Here is a 16,286-nt window from a genome sequence, read left to right as displayed (position 1 = left end):
ACGAGACCCGAGATCAAGAAACGAATCGTGAGCATCGAGCTATAAGAAGGTAAAGAATCGAACGGTAAATGCTTCGTGAGTGGCGAGTTTAAGGATCGAGTTACAGGAATAAAGTCGTATAAAGCACTGAGCCATATAGAATCGTAAAGAAACCGCATTATAAGAAGCGTGAGAGAATCGAAGTATGAGAATCGAATCCCGGGCAACGAGCAGCGGCCGACCAACCGATATAATTATAATACTAATAATCCATGGAGCTGAGGATATGATGGGGTATTCAACGAGGCTGTACAATCAATATATCTGATTGAATGATGGAAAATGCGACATATGCGGATGATTAAGACCAAGCTCCGGCCGATCGGTAGGAGAATGACCAATATCTCGATAGATTTGGAAGGGCAAGGAAGAGAAAAGTAATGACTGGCGTTCAGCCAGCCAGGAAAAGAATTATGAGCAGCAGATTAATCACCCATTGAGGCAAAAATATCAACAGACGTGAATGATCGAACAAATATCTCACTAGCTTGTCAATTAACTTGGCAAACGAATACGGGAGAAAGACAGTCTCCACCCCTTCCCCTTTCCAACCAGAAAATAAAATTCGTCACTCCAAAACCAGCAACGAACGACCAGTTCTCAGCAGAGCAAAAGCATGTGACGATGGAGAATCTAATGCCAAGAATACGAGTCGAAGTACTCTCCGTACGGAGCACAGGTCTACAACCTACCATCCGTATGATTGCATTAAACAGCAAGCCGCAAGCGTGGCAGCAGATCAGCTAACCCGCTCTGTATTGGGTCCATGCTTGCGGGAGCTAGTATGCCGGAATGCGATCCACACCAACAGTCGGCAATAGTAGTATAAGATCAAACGGCTTTTATATCCACATGGACGCTTAGCGCCTTATCATCAGTTGCTTGCGAAGTTGAGCAAAACAGTTATATGCCAGGATGTATATTAATAACTTCTTTCTGCTTTGGGTAAGCCGCATCTGCGTCACCGCCGCTGGCTGACAATTGCCGCAGCGTTATCCTCAAAAAGGCTAGGAGTTCGGGTTTACCATGCCGCTTCGAAGACTTTTCTCGTCGATCGCCCGTTACGCTAACTTGTCTTTCAACATGGAAGCCTCGCATCGACACATCCGCACTTACGAGAGGGCGGGCTCTGACACACGGACCATCTACTGTACGGCTTCAGAAAGAGATTCTGGTAACTCTTAACGCCGTCTGGTTGTTAAACTGGGGAAGCCGGGCAACATTGCCCGTTTGAAACGTTGCGTCGCTTGAATCGGCAGAGAACTGTATTCGCTTGGAGTGAATACTCCTTTGCGGCTGACAAGAGCGGGAGCGGCTGATAAGACCCCAGGCCTCTGTTCAAGAGAGCACTGATCATCCGTCGCATACCCTGGGACTGGAATCGTTTCATTGCCGCCGACTGGGTAGTTTGCAATTACCTTCTACGTCGACACACCACCAGGTTGAGGCACTGAGTACCCTCCAAATGGCAGTTGTTCGCACGTTCCACATAATGCAGAGCATGCACTTGAAAGGGCTGAGAGAGGACCATCTTAAGGGACCAGCAGCTCCTTATACTCGTTGTGAACAAAGTAAGTTGCATCTCCCTTTCTTCGACTGTTTCATTTCATGCTTGGCACCCATGGGGAATGGGGAACGTGGAGGGGAAAAAAAAAGCTGCCCTTGTATAAACATGAGATTTTTTTTGAGAGGCTATGTGTACTATGGCAAATACTACTACTAGCATATTTTCCCAGCTCACAGCTCCTGAGGAACCCTCCGACTTCTCGGGCCATTGCCATTTGTATGACTAATAACCAACTTCTGTAGGATTCCGTAGATTCCGAAACTTCACAGTTAGATTGCTTTCTGTCAAAACTCATCCTAGGATCTGGTTTTGTTTAAGCCTTCAACTTCCTATCCTCCTTGATCAAATCCGCCGCTTTCTCTGCAACAGTATAGACCATAGTCTGGATGTTGCCTGCAGTTTGGATAGGGAAGATACTGGCATCAACAACTCTCAACCCCTTTATGCCATATACCCTCAGCCTGTCATCCACGACACCACCCTGGTTTCGTGGCTTCATCGCTAAACTACATGCGGGATGGAAGCAACTGACTTGACTCTGTTGAACAATTTCTCTAGCGTTCTCAAGAGTATCGCCCTTGATTTGCGGGATACGAGCGCCGTCAAGTTTAAAAAGGTCCTTGAACGGAGATGTCCGGAGGAGTAATTCCACAAACTGAATATGGCGTGCAGAGATTTCCAAATCAAGCGGATTTGAGTTAAAGTTGGGGTCCCAAGTTGGAAGTTTATCAACATCTGCGCTAGTGATATGGACACTGCCATGAGAAAAGGGATGGTTTATCATTGTCATGACGGTCAGATAATTCTCTGGGCTTGTTGGCAAGAGGTATTCCGCCATGCTGGCTGGGTTATCAAGGACAGTATGTGCTTGTCCGGGGAACAGAAAATACTGCACGGTTGGCTCATTGGGTCCTTCAAGGAGCTCACGGAGGATTTTGCTGTCCTGAGTCTGTGCGTGCTGATCATGCGAGGCAAACAAGGACTTTCTAGCATCTTCAGAGTAGACACCTTCCCCATCAGCAAGGGAAGAATATGCGACGCTAATAGTTGACTGGCCCAGGGGACCCTTGCCTCCATCCTGGAATAACTGTACAAGTGCGTTGAGGACGTTTGGATCACGGAGCACATCACCCGAGGCAATGTCGGGATTAATTTCAATTGCCTGAGTCGAAATTGGGTGATCTTGCAGATTCTCCCCGACGTTTGGGTTCTCAACGATAACAGGAATGTTTAAACGTTCAAGGAGAGACTTGTCGCCAACACCTGACAATTCAAGGATTTGAGGTGACATGAGAGCTCCTGCTGATAAAATGATTTCACCACCGCTCATTGTCTGCTCGGTGCCCGCTTTAGTCCTCACGAGTACACCAGTTGCAACAGGCTCGGCTCCTGACGTATCAAAGACAATTTTCTTAACAGTTGTCTCTGTGAGGACTGTTAGGTTTGGCCTGCTTGCAATCTCAGAAGTGTAGTGCGCATTAGCGGCATAGCTTCGTGTGTGGGTAGCGGGATCAATATTGGCACCCTGCTGGAATGCCCCCAGAGCCTTCCCAGCCCTTGGGTCGGTTTTCATCTCCAGACCAAGTTTAGCGAAAGTTTCCATCCAGACCGAATTTGGCTTTCCGAAGCCTTCGCCATAGGAAACTTGAATGGGTCCATTGCCAACTACTGAATCGTCGTGATACTCAAGGCCAACAGTATCTTTGGCACTTTGAGGGGGGGTATGGAATGTTGCGAACTTGCGCAAGTATGGTGATAAGGAGTTGTAATCCCAGCCCTTATTTCCTAATGCACCCCAAGCATCCAGGCTGCCCTTGGGGGGATAAAGCAACATCAAGAAATTAAGTGCAGATGATCCTCCTAATTGCTTGCCACGAGGCTGGCTGATAATACGGTTGTTAAGCCCAGACTGGAAAACTCAGAATTAGTCTAACAACAATACATAGCCAAGGAATCATAGCGTATTTACTCACCTGAGGGGTTGAACTGAAGTTCCAATCGTATTCAGGGTTGCCATACTGCCCAACAACAAGTCCTGGAACTTGAACGAGAGGGTCTTGAGATTGGTCTTTACCCGCCTCAATCACCAGAACCTTGACGCTCGCATCTTCACTCAAACGATTTGCGACAGTTAGGCCTGCAGTGCCACCTCCTACAATGATGTAGTCGAAACTTTCTGGAGCAGAACCCATGATTGGTTCCTAGATAACAAACGACTGCAAGCAAACGAGATGAAAGTTGTCTGGTTGTTCGGAAAATCTCTAGTAAAATTGATACTCCTAAGCTTGACGAAGAATCCTCAGGGGACTCAGCTGGGGAACTCTCGCTTCTTAAAATGTGTTCCAGAGGCCTTGAAAATGAGCTGGGATATTCTCAAGGCTGTTGGGTGCTTTATTGAGAGCTCGTACGAGTAGTCTCCATTGCCCTATGTGGAGAGAGATCGGAGTCACTAACTCATGATTAGGAATCCCTGCATGCATCTGCTTGGCTAGCCCATCTGCTTAACTAGTCCATCTGCTTGACTAGTCCGTTTAGAACTGTTCAACACGCAGTGAAACAAGGAGCTACAGGAGTGGCCAATTTGAACGGGGTTACAATGTGCATTGCGTACGAATAAATTGCTCACGGAACATGTACGCAATACCTAATTTGAGGCTTGTTGGTTGCACTTCAGTCTTGCCGCTCAAAAAGTTCCTGGTTCAACGTTAGACGGGAAACAGATATCCTTGTTTTTGCTTCTGGATACAGTATAAGACCCATATTCGTTGCAACATAGCTATGCGACTAGGATTCTGGATATAGGACCCATTCTGATCCATTCCGGGTACGGGGGAAGGTACATCGGTTGGTATTCTCCGCAGAGAGTACAGTTTCTGTACTGCTTTAAGCCCGTTGCCAAGAACAATCAAGTGTTTGTATTCACCGATTGACACTACTGGGATGCCATTGGGTTTCACAAGTATGTACATGACATCTCGCTTTTACTAGGCATGTCAAACATGTAGCGAGAAGAAAAAAAAGCCCCCCACTCTATCATGCGGGCACGGGTTCGGTTCTTGCAGAAATGAAGAACTGGGGAGGGTCGACAGATACGGGAACGCAAAACTCGCAGCTTAATGGGCCGCTTACGAGAGGTTGTAATACTACTACGTCGTGCACTGTCACTAACTCTCGTGGTATAGTCGTATCGGAATCCTCTTAAGCACGAACCTCACCTCCCCGTCCGGACCCATCCCGGTTTGAAAGGGGTGCAGCCAATTGCTCGCGGCAATGCATGATCCGCACTTACTTATACACGCTCATTCGATCCTTGCAAGGAGGAGATGTAAGCTAAAACTGGTCCTGGACTGTCGATCCTGCTTATTCCTTCCACAAGGGATGGAGGCTTAGCGTCAACTCGGCTTCCTGTGTCGAGCAACCTCTTGACCAATGCTCAACTATTATATTATGTCGCTTACTCAATTTTTTGTCGCCTCTGGAACAGAATAGGTGTTTAAATGGATGGTAGTTGAAGAAGAAACAGCAACAGTAACTACGGCAGCAGCAGCGATAACAATACCGGCAACATGGCGCTGCAGGCGGTAACGTTTCCAATATTGCCAATAGTCAAGGTACACTTGATTATCAATTGCGTTTTCGTCTTTATTGCCATCTTCGTAGTTGGTCTTCGACTCTTTGCACGATTCATGTCTGGCGCAAAACTTTGGTGGGATGATTATTTAATTCTCTTTTCGATGCCCCAGGGCATTGGCATGCTCATCATTCAAGGACTATGTAGGTTTCTGTACTGCCGAAACGGCCTCGATATTTGATGACGCATCTATTGACTAGCTTGAACAGATTCGCCGATGGGAGTTGGCCGTCCAATTACCGAAACGTTGCCGAATCTTGTCATCATCTTGCAGTTGACTCTCTCGTATGCGCTGATATACACATTGTGCATCAGCACCGTGAAACTCAGCGTTCTCTTTTTCTATCTCAGAGTCTTCCCAAACAAGAGCATGGTTGTTGCAACAAAAATAGTGATTGCATTCATCAGCGTGTGGGCGTTGGCTAATATCCTCATGTTCTTCCTGCTCTGCCATCCTTTTGCGGCAAGTTATAATCCTGCCACACCAGGAGGCAAATGTGGAAATCAAGTCTCGGCATTTATCGCAGTCGGCGTCTACAACATTATCAGCGACTTTATTGTTCTCACGCTTCCGTTGCGCACGATCTGGACTCTGAACACGAAAAAACAGATGAAGCTTTCGCTCTCAGCGATCTTTCTGGCTGGTCTATTGTATGCAATCCATTCACACTCTCTCTTTCTTCTCTTTGATGTAGCTATCATGAAGGTTAACCGCAGATATAACAGGGTTTCTGCTGTCGCCGTTGCTCGAATTATCACCCTGACACACCTGGAACTAGCGAACATAACAGGCACCATGGTGTGGGTAGATTTCCTTTCGACACTCGAGGTCAATCTTGGTATCATCTGCGTGTCATTACCTATGCTGGGCCCCCTGATTGCAAGATGGAATAAAACGCGAGGAGCGAGCAAAATAGTCAATTACAACCAGTCTGACCGATCAGGGCAGTCGGGCTCGAAACTTTCTAGCCGGAAAAGACAACCAGGTCCCGACACAATCGCCCTGCATTCAATATACGACCATGCCGATGACACAACCCACGTCGCAACTGCATTTGTGCCAGAGGAACAAAGTCCGAGTGCAAGTGAAACGAATTTGAGTCCCCAAAAGGCATCTTCCGCGCTGGATCGCGCAGGAGCAAACCGCATTGTCGTCGAAAGCAGGTGGGAGATTAAGCGCTCTTGAGACGGTCTTTTTTTAATTGTTCCGTTTATTGGATGCCATATTGCTCCGAAACAGCTATCCATAAAATGAACGATTGCGGTGACAAAGTTTCGATATTCAACTTGTTGAAATGGACTATCGAGATATCATGATGACGAACATTCACTGCCTAGCATTTGAAGGTTGCGAGCAACAGGAGTTTCTTTTGTTTTATTTCTTTGGATTGGGATAAATAGATGACAGAAGCCTCACAAATATATACCCGAGGCTCAAGCTGGCTTTATTCGACGAATTCTTTTTTTACGGCAATTCGGGATCTTCTGGTGTCTGGTGAATAGGCTATCGAAAAATCGACCTGCTGTTGCCGGCGACATTTCAACTTCTTAAAGGACGTTTATTAAATTTTAATAGGCCATGTGCTGCTTGACTATGATTCCTTTTCCCCTTTCGTCTATATGGCTAATTCTCTTGCGAATCTCTTTTCAACAGGTGGCTAAGCCAAACCTGCTGTTCCAATTTTGCAAAGCTCAACGTCTCCCTGTGACAAGGCTTTACCCTCAAGTACGCGGAATGAACGTGAAAAGTAAAGAATAGGGAATGAATTTTGTCGGAGGTGATGGCGGCTTATCGTTGTTATCATGTTTGATATGGCTGAATTCTCTTCTTCTTGGCCAGTACTCGATTTAGAATTGTTTGTTCGTTGCCAGGCGCCAAGACATGCGACCAGGGTTTCTGATTGACAGTACTGAGCACGGATGGGGTTAACAACGTGAAAATCTTCCGACTGGCATTCCGGGGCCCCTTTTGCCACGCTGAAACAGGTACCGTCTGGTGTTCATAACTGCTTTCACCCTGGAGGAAGTGTGGAAGAGCATGGATCTTGAGCAGCCAATACGGCAATCCCCCATAATAACTCACGGACCAGGGCTACTAGAGTATGTCATCATTGGAGAATATACAAACAGCAAATACTGATAAGACTTTAGGTAATGATATAATGGACCCTTTACAGCTGCCCTGGGACCTAGTCGCCCTCCTATGATTGAGCCTTGGACGCATTACTGCCCCACGGCCTGCCGATGAGATATCCCGCTATGTTTGATCCCAACTAAAGACAATCACTGTCATAGAGGCTACGTCTATCGAAGAACGTTTGTTCCCCTACTTGAGCCATGATCGGATCAAGTGATTATCACAATATCGCCAGCAGTTTGCGTGCCATCTTGGCCGGCTAGACAACCTCGAGTCACTGCTTTTACAAAGCTCATGGTACTTTGATACTTCAGCTGGCCAAACCGGCTCACAATAAGCCGCAAACTCTTTGGTTGTACACTGGTGGCTTCGAGTTCGTATGCCAGTTACGCATGTCCAACGCGGAGATTAAGAACCACATAGTATGGACTAGTGTTTCTGAGGACATGTTACGGTCACTTTAACATTTCTTTGGCTAACATGCCATATTTGGCACAGTTTTAAGAGAAGCCTTCTTCTTTCTCACAGCTGGAGTCCATCTCAATCTTATCGCTCCAGTTCCGATCAAAGCCTTTCTGGGTACACAGGCACTTGGCACTTACTGAGTCATTAATTTGAGGACAATGATACTGAATTCTTTCTGATACTCAGCAGAATTGAAAGACGAAAGGACAAGGATAAGTCCCAATTGCCGCAGTGGCCATTAACCGAATATGGCCTGAGTCTCATGTGCCCTCAGCCGCATCTTGGCGCCTATCCTATCATATAGTTCAACGACAACCCATGTTGATAGCTCATGCCACAACTTCGTGATGTTTTAGAAGCGACATTACCCTCTTAGACGCTCTAGAAAGGCTAGTCGCAGCTGGGATGCAGCAGCCATGGCAAGATATCGCCCCTGCACCAACGTCTCGAGTCAGGCAGCTGGCTCTCCCTTTCATACCTGTCAGTTGTAACTAAGGTGACTCTTTCTGAATTCTGATCAATCAGCACGCATCCCAACGACAGATTTCCATCTCCTGGGTTTCCCGGGGTTCAAAATGTGTTATGAAAACCACCAATGAATGGTCGCTACCTGTGGGTGAGGCGCACTCGAGATCCTCTCCCTGCATACGCTATTGAAAGCACGGGGTTATACTAGCACCGCACTTTCAAGCTGAGCTGCCCCCTTATCATAGTGTCTTAACCGCTAGATGAAAACATTGGCGATTACGGCGAAGGCGTAGAACAACACCACATCTCCATGCACAACGCAGCCTGACTTTTGTCGTGGATCAATTTCGAGTTCACGATAGGCAAGAGTCGAGCTGGCGTTCGATCGTACCCCAGTAAGCAGCCACATCTCGGAGCCCTCAGCGGGGGGATCGTCCAGTACAAGCTAAAAGTGGCTATCTCAGCCGAGTCAAACTCTGATGAGTCTTAGGGCATTGCAAGTGGAGTCACTCCATGTCTAAGGCTGCTGTTGGCCATGTTGGTAGCCACACGCTGAATGAACAAGCTGAGTTGTGAAAAGGTACAGAAGTTGGGCCACAACTTCTTCCAGGGAGGAGTTGGTAATCGCTCAACTGAACCATTCTAGAAAGATGTGGTTCTCTCAGTCGTGCCTATTTATACCGTGCGTACCGCGGACCTAGCGTGGGCTGCCCTGCGCAATATTTTGCATGAAGTGCAAGAACACGTGCTATATCCGCAGCATGCAACATAATATCAATCATATTCTGGCGATCCAACCAACCATAGACTAAGGGCTATGTATGGTTGCATTGCTCAACTCAGCTGGAAAAGCCGTCTGAATAAAGCTAATGCCAGACCGACTGGGGTGCCCAGGCATAGCCGATCTCCCGTCGGTTTACGAGTAATGAGTGCTGCACTGGTACTCATGTGGAAGAATTCTGTTTCGTCCGACTTGTCAACTCATCACAGCTGTGTTTGCCCCCCCTTGTTTCTTTCTTTCCTTTTCACAAGCTAAACTAGAGACATGCATGCAGTCATTTCGACTACAACAAGTGGGTGCTCCTTTTGGCGGGATTCTAGCTGATGGAGATATGACTTGTTGCTTTTTCTTTTCTTTTGCTGCTAGCATCTCTACCTAGCGCGGCGTGGCGGATGCATGCAAGGAAGATGCACTTTTAAAGATGCTTACCTACCTATACCGCACGCTTTGTAGCACGTAGTGGGTGTTTCACTGCTTGTCTCCTAGACCACGAGAAGCCAGGTTTAACCGACTCTTGCTAGCTAGCACTAGTAAATCCCTCGGTAGCGGCTGAATAAACACCAGTTGCGCCTAGTGAGCCCGACGCAACAATTATGAGTGGTTCACTTGCTATGGGAGGGTGACCTTCTGCCTTTGATTGGTGTAGTGCGCTGGTGTTGCACACATCGGCTGAGATAGCGTTCGAGAAAGAGACGAAGCGTTCGGATGGGCTTTGTATCCGATTCGCCCAGCCTGTAGCTGCTGGGTCCTCTGCAAATCAAATTCAAGAGAATCGCCAAGCCATCACTTAACCACGCAGATCACCATGCTTAGGCCGGAGCCGGGCTGTGTGAGGACGTAATGGAAGAAAGAAGATGAAGATACAAAGTACAGAGAGGCGATCAAGCTCCCCTTGCTTTGTGAGGCTGAGACACCAGGCCCTTTTCCTTGGGTCTGCTGTTGGCACTGGAACTTGTCGACGCTACCGGTAGAATGGACATGTTGGAACCGACCACCTGCAGAGGGGTTGACAACCGGCGGCAGGAAGCGAAACTCTGTTGGTGACCAGTTTCCAGCTTTGCGTTACGATATCCCGAGGTCCCTGTTCTCGGTATTTTTGTGGGTGTCACCTTGATGACAACCATGATAGCTTTTTGTGCGCGTTGCGCGTCTAGATGCCATATGCGAGCGCGTTTGCATGTCTTTCCTTTCCACTAATTTCTTCTTTCTTATTCCTTTTTAGTATTTTCAATATTCATTTCCCCCTCTACTCCACTATAGCGAAGGAAGTAGTAGCAATGGTACCATGAAATTTTCACGATAGCACAGCTGAAGTTCTCCTTCTTCTTCGGTGTTACCGTGATACGGACCACTGCCTCGCCATCATGGAGTTGGTTTAGTAAATGAAGAGACTATTAGTGCGGTGGCGCATTCACTCTTGTGACGGCCAAGTGAGTCTCGGCTCAAAAAAGACGGGAAAGATGGAGCTGTTGATGCATCACACGTGTGGTGGCCCGCTCAGATATAGGCTGGAGGACAAGGTATCAAGGTTCGACTAGACTGATCAAAGTGCGGCGCCAGCGTTCGCCCTAGCTGAGCTGGGTGGCTCCGGCGGGAACATTGATCTCTCGATTTGCCGGCGATCACGGCGCAAGCCCAGCTAGCCCTACCATCGGGTGCCTGTGGGCTAATCCTTTTCTCTCCACCCATTGACCGAACCAGCGCGCTATGGACGGAAGGCCTGGCAACTGGCTAGCTATTCTCAGCTCGGGCTTCATCCCAAAGACGCCTCCATGGATCTATGGATGCAGGTGGCCGCCGGCTCCATCACACCCAGACCTGTGAGCACGAGCGCAGCATGCCTTACTGTTCCACTGAGCCGACTATCTTTCCCCTCTCTCGGTCGAAATTTATGATGCAGGTCTTATTTTTCAATTTCGCTAGGTGGAGAGGCAGCCGATTTCTCGTTGTTAACCGTCCGGGCGTCGTTGGGAACAGGGATTTATTGCCCTGCATCAAATCTCTTCTGAGCCCCGAAATGCATGCAGCCGTAAAGGAATATTAACGTCATGCTTCTAGCTGCAACTCGTTTCTTTCCGTATTCTCCTAGTAACACCAAGCCGGCGACCTGCATGCTTGTACATCTTCAAATCGCCGAGCAGCTCGTATAAATATTGAACGGCCTCTCTTCCGGCATCCTTTAGCCAACTCAGGCCTATCATATTTTCTATTTCCATTCCAAGAGAGAGGGCCAGCGGAAAAGAAAGCCAATAGCTAATCACCATGACGCTGTTTTCTTTTCTTCAATATAGGCGACCTAAGAAGGTTGACCCAGAGACCTATCGTCAAGCCCGAAGATCTTTGGAAGAGGGTGAGGGCGAAGGCTCTGTCAGATCTGGACTCTCTGGCGCTTCGTCTGGTATTCCGGAAGCCTTGAGCTTTGATAGAATCATCAATGGCGGAACCTGCCCAGTAAGAACACATAATCTCCTCTTTTCGAATGACAGCTCTGCTAATGCCTGTTAAAGCCCATGGCTCTCCGCGACTTCATGAACTACCTCATATATGTCGAGCACGCTGCCGAAAACCTGCAGTTCTATCTCTGGTACAAGGGTTACGAAAAGCGTTTCGGCGAGGCAAGCACAAGCGACATTACCCTGTCTCCCGAGTGGACTCAAGCCATGGAAGACGAAGCCATGGGCAAGGTTCGCAGAGACCAAGCCGAAAAATGGAAGAAGGAACCTGCCGCCGCCGTGATCTTCAAAGGAACCGATTTTGAAAAGAATGCCGAAAGCAAGAGATCGAACCCCTTCAACACCCCACCTCGTTCTGCAAATGACGCCTCTGATAACGATTCGGCTTGGGATAGCGTGACCATTAACAATGCCTCCAACCACATCCTCTCCGTTTCCCACGGCACTTCACGCACTCAAGTTGCAGAAGCATTCCAGGCTGCCGGTACTATGGCTCCTTGTAAGTTTCAGAATATACAATCATCCATACACAACCTGTAGGGCCTCTGCTGATCATCTCTGTTTTTATATAGTTACTATTCAGCCTTTCCACGAGGAAGTCAGTCGAATAATCACCAGCTACATCATGGATGGCGGCTCACGACAGCTTAACCTGTCTGATTGGGAGCAAAAGGTAGCCGTTCAAGCGTTGACTTATACCACTCATCCGTCTGCTTTCCGGCTTCTGTTCAAGAGCGTCGATTCAGCACTTCGAATGCAGTCACATCCCAACTTTGTTCGTTGGTCCATCTGTAATGGCAATCTCCCCCGTGTCTGGTTCGCTCGCTTCCTTGGTGTCGGTCTCATCCTCGCAGGCTTCGCCGCCGCTATAATCATAACGCTCAGCGAGGCTGGTCGAGGCTACAGAGCTCTCCCGCTCATTGCCTGGGTTCTGGGCATAAGCACATTTGTTGCCGCCTACAAGGGCATGTGCGTTGTTTTGCACGGCTTGCACCATCGCCATATCCGCCCCTGGGAACTATTTGCTCAAGAGAATACCGAGGAAATGAAGACGCGTAGCATGGAATCTTTCGGCTCTAACAACAGTTACGAAGATGAGCCATGGGTGGTAAAGTATCAAAAGAGAAATATCATTCGTAAAATCTTTGACCGCGAGATATGGATTCAGGAGCCTGCCTTGAGGCAGATCCAAGATACTATCTTCTACCAAGCCCTGTTTGCAGGCTTTGTGATTGGTCTTATTTTTATGGCGATTTTTCTCGCCGTTCCTAGTGGACACTTGTTTTAGAGAATTTGTTTAATATGATATTTAAAACATAAACAATAGACTGGTTTGAATTGCGGCTGTCGTCTTGTCACACGAGCTTAAACCTCGTAAATAATAGTGCCTTAGTACCATACTCATTTCCAAATAAAACTTTGATTGCGCTCATTTAACGCCGCCACCCGTTGTCCCTTGCTATTCCATGCTGTCCCGCGCTGTTGCCGTGAAATTGTAACTGTTGTACTCCGTAAAATGTAGTACCATTATCGTGATACTTGTCTCGTTTCTGTTATTATACATTTTGTTGTCTTGTTGTAAATCGCTGAGTAATGCGCAACTCTGCATGCTCAATATTTTTATGCCAAAAGCTGGCCAGAACCTCTTATCTTTTCCAACTCCATCATAAACAAGTACGGTAGTGTTCTCACCGCATCATTATCATATGCAATCATGGCATCAGTCATGATAAAATCGCTAATTGCAAGGTAAGCATCTCTGAAATGTGCCCACAGCTCTCTCAAGGCCTGGATGTTTATAAACCGAGGCCAGAACGGCTCGTTCTCCATCACCGCATCCACAAGCTGCGTGGTGACAGCTTCGGGAGTTTTTGGAAACGCCGCACAGTCGGCAAAATCGATCAGCCAGAACTGCACGTGGCCTCGGGCATCTCTCCCCAGAACAAATTCGACGCCTCGAGCATCAACACCGCAGCTCCAATGGAGTATTGCGAGAGTTGCACCCATAGAGGCAGCAAGATAGGAAACTTCAACGCGCTCTGCGAGCAGATGATCTAGATATGCTGGGCGGTCATGCATACTAGTGTTCCACGGATCAGACAGTGGCTTAGTGTCTCCCAGGTAGACCTTTGCGAGAAAGTGCTTGGATTGGCCAGTGCTGAGAGCTTGGCACTGCGCGCTACGGGTCAAGTAACGTTTGATGAGATATTTGGTATGATGTTCATTCAAGGGGCGAATATATTCCATGAAATATCCGCTTGCGTCTGCTGGAAAGCCCTTTAAATGCTTGAGGGTTTCAGAGCATGGCGATGATGAGATGTTGGGGTAAAAATTTGAGCATTCAGGGACAAATGGAAGATCAACGTCGAGGCCGCATATGACCAACTCTTTGGACATTGCCTTGAATATCGTGTCAACCTTTTTGTGTATTTTGTATTCTCTATATAGCCTTTTGGTGTCACGCGATAGCTTTGTAACGCGGAACGGTGGCATGTTGGCTACATAGATCCACGACTTGTCTGTCTGGGCGAGCAGTTGAGCCTGTAGAAGATATTATTAGCAAATAAAAAGACATAGATGGAACATCAAGTGAAAGAAAAAGCTAAGAGATAGTATAGAGGCATCACAGAAAAGACTTACATGTGCCCAGAAAGCAGAAACACTTGAGCAGAGACATCTTGACACAAGAGTCGTTTTCTTGACTTTGGGCTTCTTATCCACTTGAGTGAAGACGATCTCTCTTATGCGATCCATTGCAGGTAATATTAATGCAGATGCTTGAGTGGATAGGGATTGACGGTGGATTAAGCTGGGAGTGTAAGAGAGGTGTACCTCATGGAATGGCACCAAAGAAGGTAGATATAAGAGGCTCCTCTTGGCAATAGCCGACACTGGAGACGATGGACATGGTTAATATACCGACACTGCCGTGTGGCCAACGCCATTTTTGCATCATCATCGTCACAGCCCTACACAATTCTTCGCGATACGTTAGTACGTGCTAGCTCGGTATGCAAGGCGCATTTCTTACCTGAATCTTCACACAAAGAGGGGACGAAACTCGGTGCCATACCAGCACTTGCTGCTGGAGAGGGGCAACGGCTCGCCCGGGTTGCCCTGGTCAATACAGTAGACTTGTAAGGTGGATCACGGGGAGAAAAGGCAGATATATTAAACACCCTTCCCACAGTCAATTGGTTTAGTCTGTGTGCCGTTGGATGACTGGGATACAGGAACGATTGTGCATAGCGTGTTGCTTTGTGGCGCTGCCCTCTTTGAATCCAAGCCATTGGGTCGATATGCTCGCTCATTGGAGCGTTGAACGGTGCCTCTCTTCTAGACCAGCAGTTTCTTAGTTGCAAGAGAACTGGGCTCCATGGGAGGACCTGGGAGATGAAGCAGTAGTCGACAGGGGACGGCAGTTGTCTGGGAGAGCTATTGGCGGGGTTGGCAGCTAGCTTGCAGTGGAGTGAGGGGCTGCACTCTTAGTGTCGAGCTCGCACAGCGATAACGATCATAAATGGTGCGTCGTGAGCAGCGCTGAAGAGCGATGAAGGCCCATGATTGGATTGCAGGATATCGAAGCGAAGAATGGAGAAGAAATTGACATCTGTCGATGTGGAGCTTGAAAATTTTAACGAACCTTGAATATGCACCTTGCGGTAAGCGAAGGAAGGAGACGAGAGATCGGTGCGAGGAAGGCGCACATGGTGAGGAGTACTTGGGTACCTCGACACACGCCGTGCAGTCTGCAGCCTGCGAGGAGGTAACCTACTCGGTGTACTATTAGTATGACGAAGTGTTGCTGCCTCGACCAAGCAGAGAGGAAGAGCAAAACGTTTGAGTTGGCCTAGCCCGCCAGCGTAATCTCGCCAAAGCATCTTATTAAGATTTTGTCGCTTTTTGACCCGATCATAGCCATGACAAAGCTCGCGTCAAACTAAGGTTTGGCGAGATGGGCCAGGAACCAGAAACGATAGAGTTTCCAAACGCCATCGTATTTACTTTCAACTCGATGTGCTCACATTCAGCCTCATTTTTTCTTTTCTTTTTCTTTCCTCTGCTGCTAATACTTTTGACTGCTGGAAATGAGTGAAAGAGGGTATACACGGCAGAGACACACACACCATTCATTCTCTTGCCGTGTGGCGGTTTCATCGACAACAAAGCTCACCCAAGTCGCGTCACGAGTCCCCTCGCTTTTCCCGATTGCGTGGTCTAGAAGGCGGTCTTATCACCTTGGTGCTAATAACTCGCAACACCAGAGATGAAGCAGTAGCTCTCGTGTGCCGCGCCACCAAGATGCTAAAGCTTGGACGACCATCTCACTCACCCGCTTCATGAGCCGGCGCTGCTAAGCGGAGGAAGCCGATTGGGAGGCGCAAAACGTCCTAACTAGTGGCTTGCAGGAGGCTTGCTGGTTAGCGGGCTTGCTTGAGCCCACCAATGCAAAGGATTGCAGCATAATATACCTGCATGCATCGGTAGCTGCAGATTGGAACATACATGTCAACTGCAAAGATACTCTGAGCTTGCCATCGCCTGGGGAGTTGCATATCTTGGGGATTGTGGTATCTCGTATACTTTAGCGGCGTTAGCAGTAGATGAGAATATCGAAACGATGACTGAGCTGTATAAATCTCGTCGGCCTCTCCGTCCTCGATCCGAGTCAAAGTATCCACCACTCTCCGTCGGCCGCCGGTATATCCACTCAAATCTCCGGGACAACGCGCCGGGATACACTC

At 48.0% G+C, this 16,286-nt stretch overlaps 4 protein-coding genes across 4 annotated transcripts; 2 read left to right on the top strand and 2 right to left on the bottom strand.

Moving 5' to 3' along the window:
- Positions 1 to 1,883: 1,883 nt before the first annotated feature.
- Positions 1,884 to 4,054, bottom strand: GGI43DRAFT_278755 (GMC family oxidoreductase). The gene is made up of 2 exons (XM_083201194.1): positions 3,580 to 4,054; positions 1,884 to 3,515 (listed from the first exon to the last, which is right to left on the bottom strand). The coding sequence occupies exons 1-2, from the start codon at positions 3,796 to 3,798 to the stop codon at positions 1,920 to 1,922; spliced, it is 1,815 nt and encodes a 604-aa protein (XP_083055319.1). The 5' UTR covers positions 3,799 to 4,054; the 3' UTR covers positions 1,884 to 1,919.
- Positions 4,055 to 5,172: 1,118 nt separating this feature from the next.
- Positions 5,173 to 6,423, top strand: GGI43DRAFT_388778 (uncharacterized protein; the record flags this gene model as incomplete). The annotated part of the gene is made up of 3 exons (XM_083204109.1): positions 5,173 to 5,380; positions 5,447 to 5,888; positions 5,964 to 6,423. The coding sequence occupies 3 exons, from the start codon at positions 5,173 to 5,175 to the stop codon at positions 6,421 to 6,423; spliced, it is 1,110 nt and encodes a 369-aa protein (XP_083055318.1).
- A 4,818-nt stretch (positions 6,424 to 11,241) lies between these two features.
- On the top strand, positions 11,242 to 12,866 carry GGI43DRAFT_278779 (uncharacterized protein). Its single transcript, XM_083201196.1, has 3 exons — positions 11,242 to 11,539; positions 11,596 to 12,040; positions 12,114 to 12,866. Exons 1-3 carry the CDS (start codon positions 11,351 to 11,353, stop codon positions 12,827 to 12,829), a joined length of 1,350 nt encoding a protein of 449 aa, XP_083055317.1. The 5' UTR covers positions 11,242 to 11,350; the 3' UTR covers positions 12,830 to 12,866.
- Position 12,867: 1 nt separating this feature from the next.
- GGI43DRAFT_278835 (uncharacterized protein) lies at positions 12,868 to 14,477 on the bottom strand. Its single transcript, XM_083201197.1, has 2 exons — positions 14,182 to 14,477; positions 12,868 to 14,082 (listed from the first exon to the last, which is right to left on the bottom strand). The coding sequence occupies exons 1-2, from the start codon at positions 14,293 to 14,295 to the stop codon at positions 13,162 to 13,164; spliced, it is 1,035 nt and encodes a 344-aa protein (XP_083055316.1). The 5' UTR covers positions 14,296 to 14,477; the 3' UTR covers positions 12,868 to 13,161.
- Between the last annotated feature and the right edge of the window lie 1,809 nt (positions 14,478 to 16,286).

This window comes from Trichoderma evansii, assembly GCF_050947405.1.
Source record: "Trichoderma evansii strain SZMC 28006 chromosome Unknown GGI43scaffold_38, whole genome shotgun sequence".
Classification (NCBI taxonomy): Eukaryota; Fungi; Ascomycota; class Sordariomycetes; order Hypocreales; family Hypocreaceae; genus Trichoderma; species Trichoderma evansii.
This window is presented reverse-complemented; position numbering and strand designations above follow the sequence as displayed.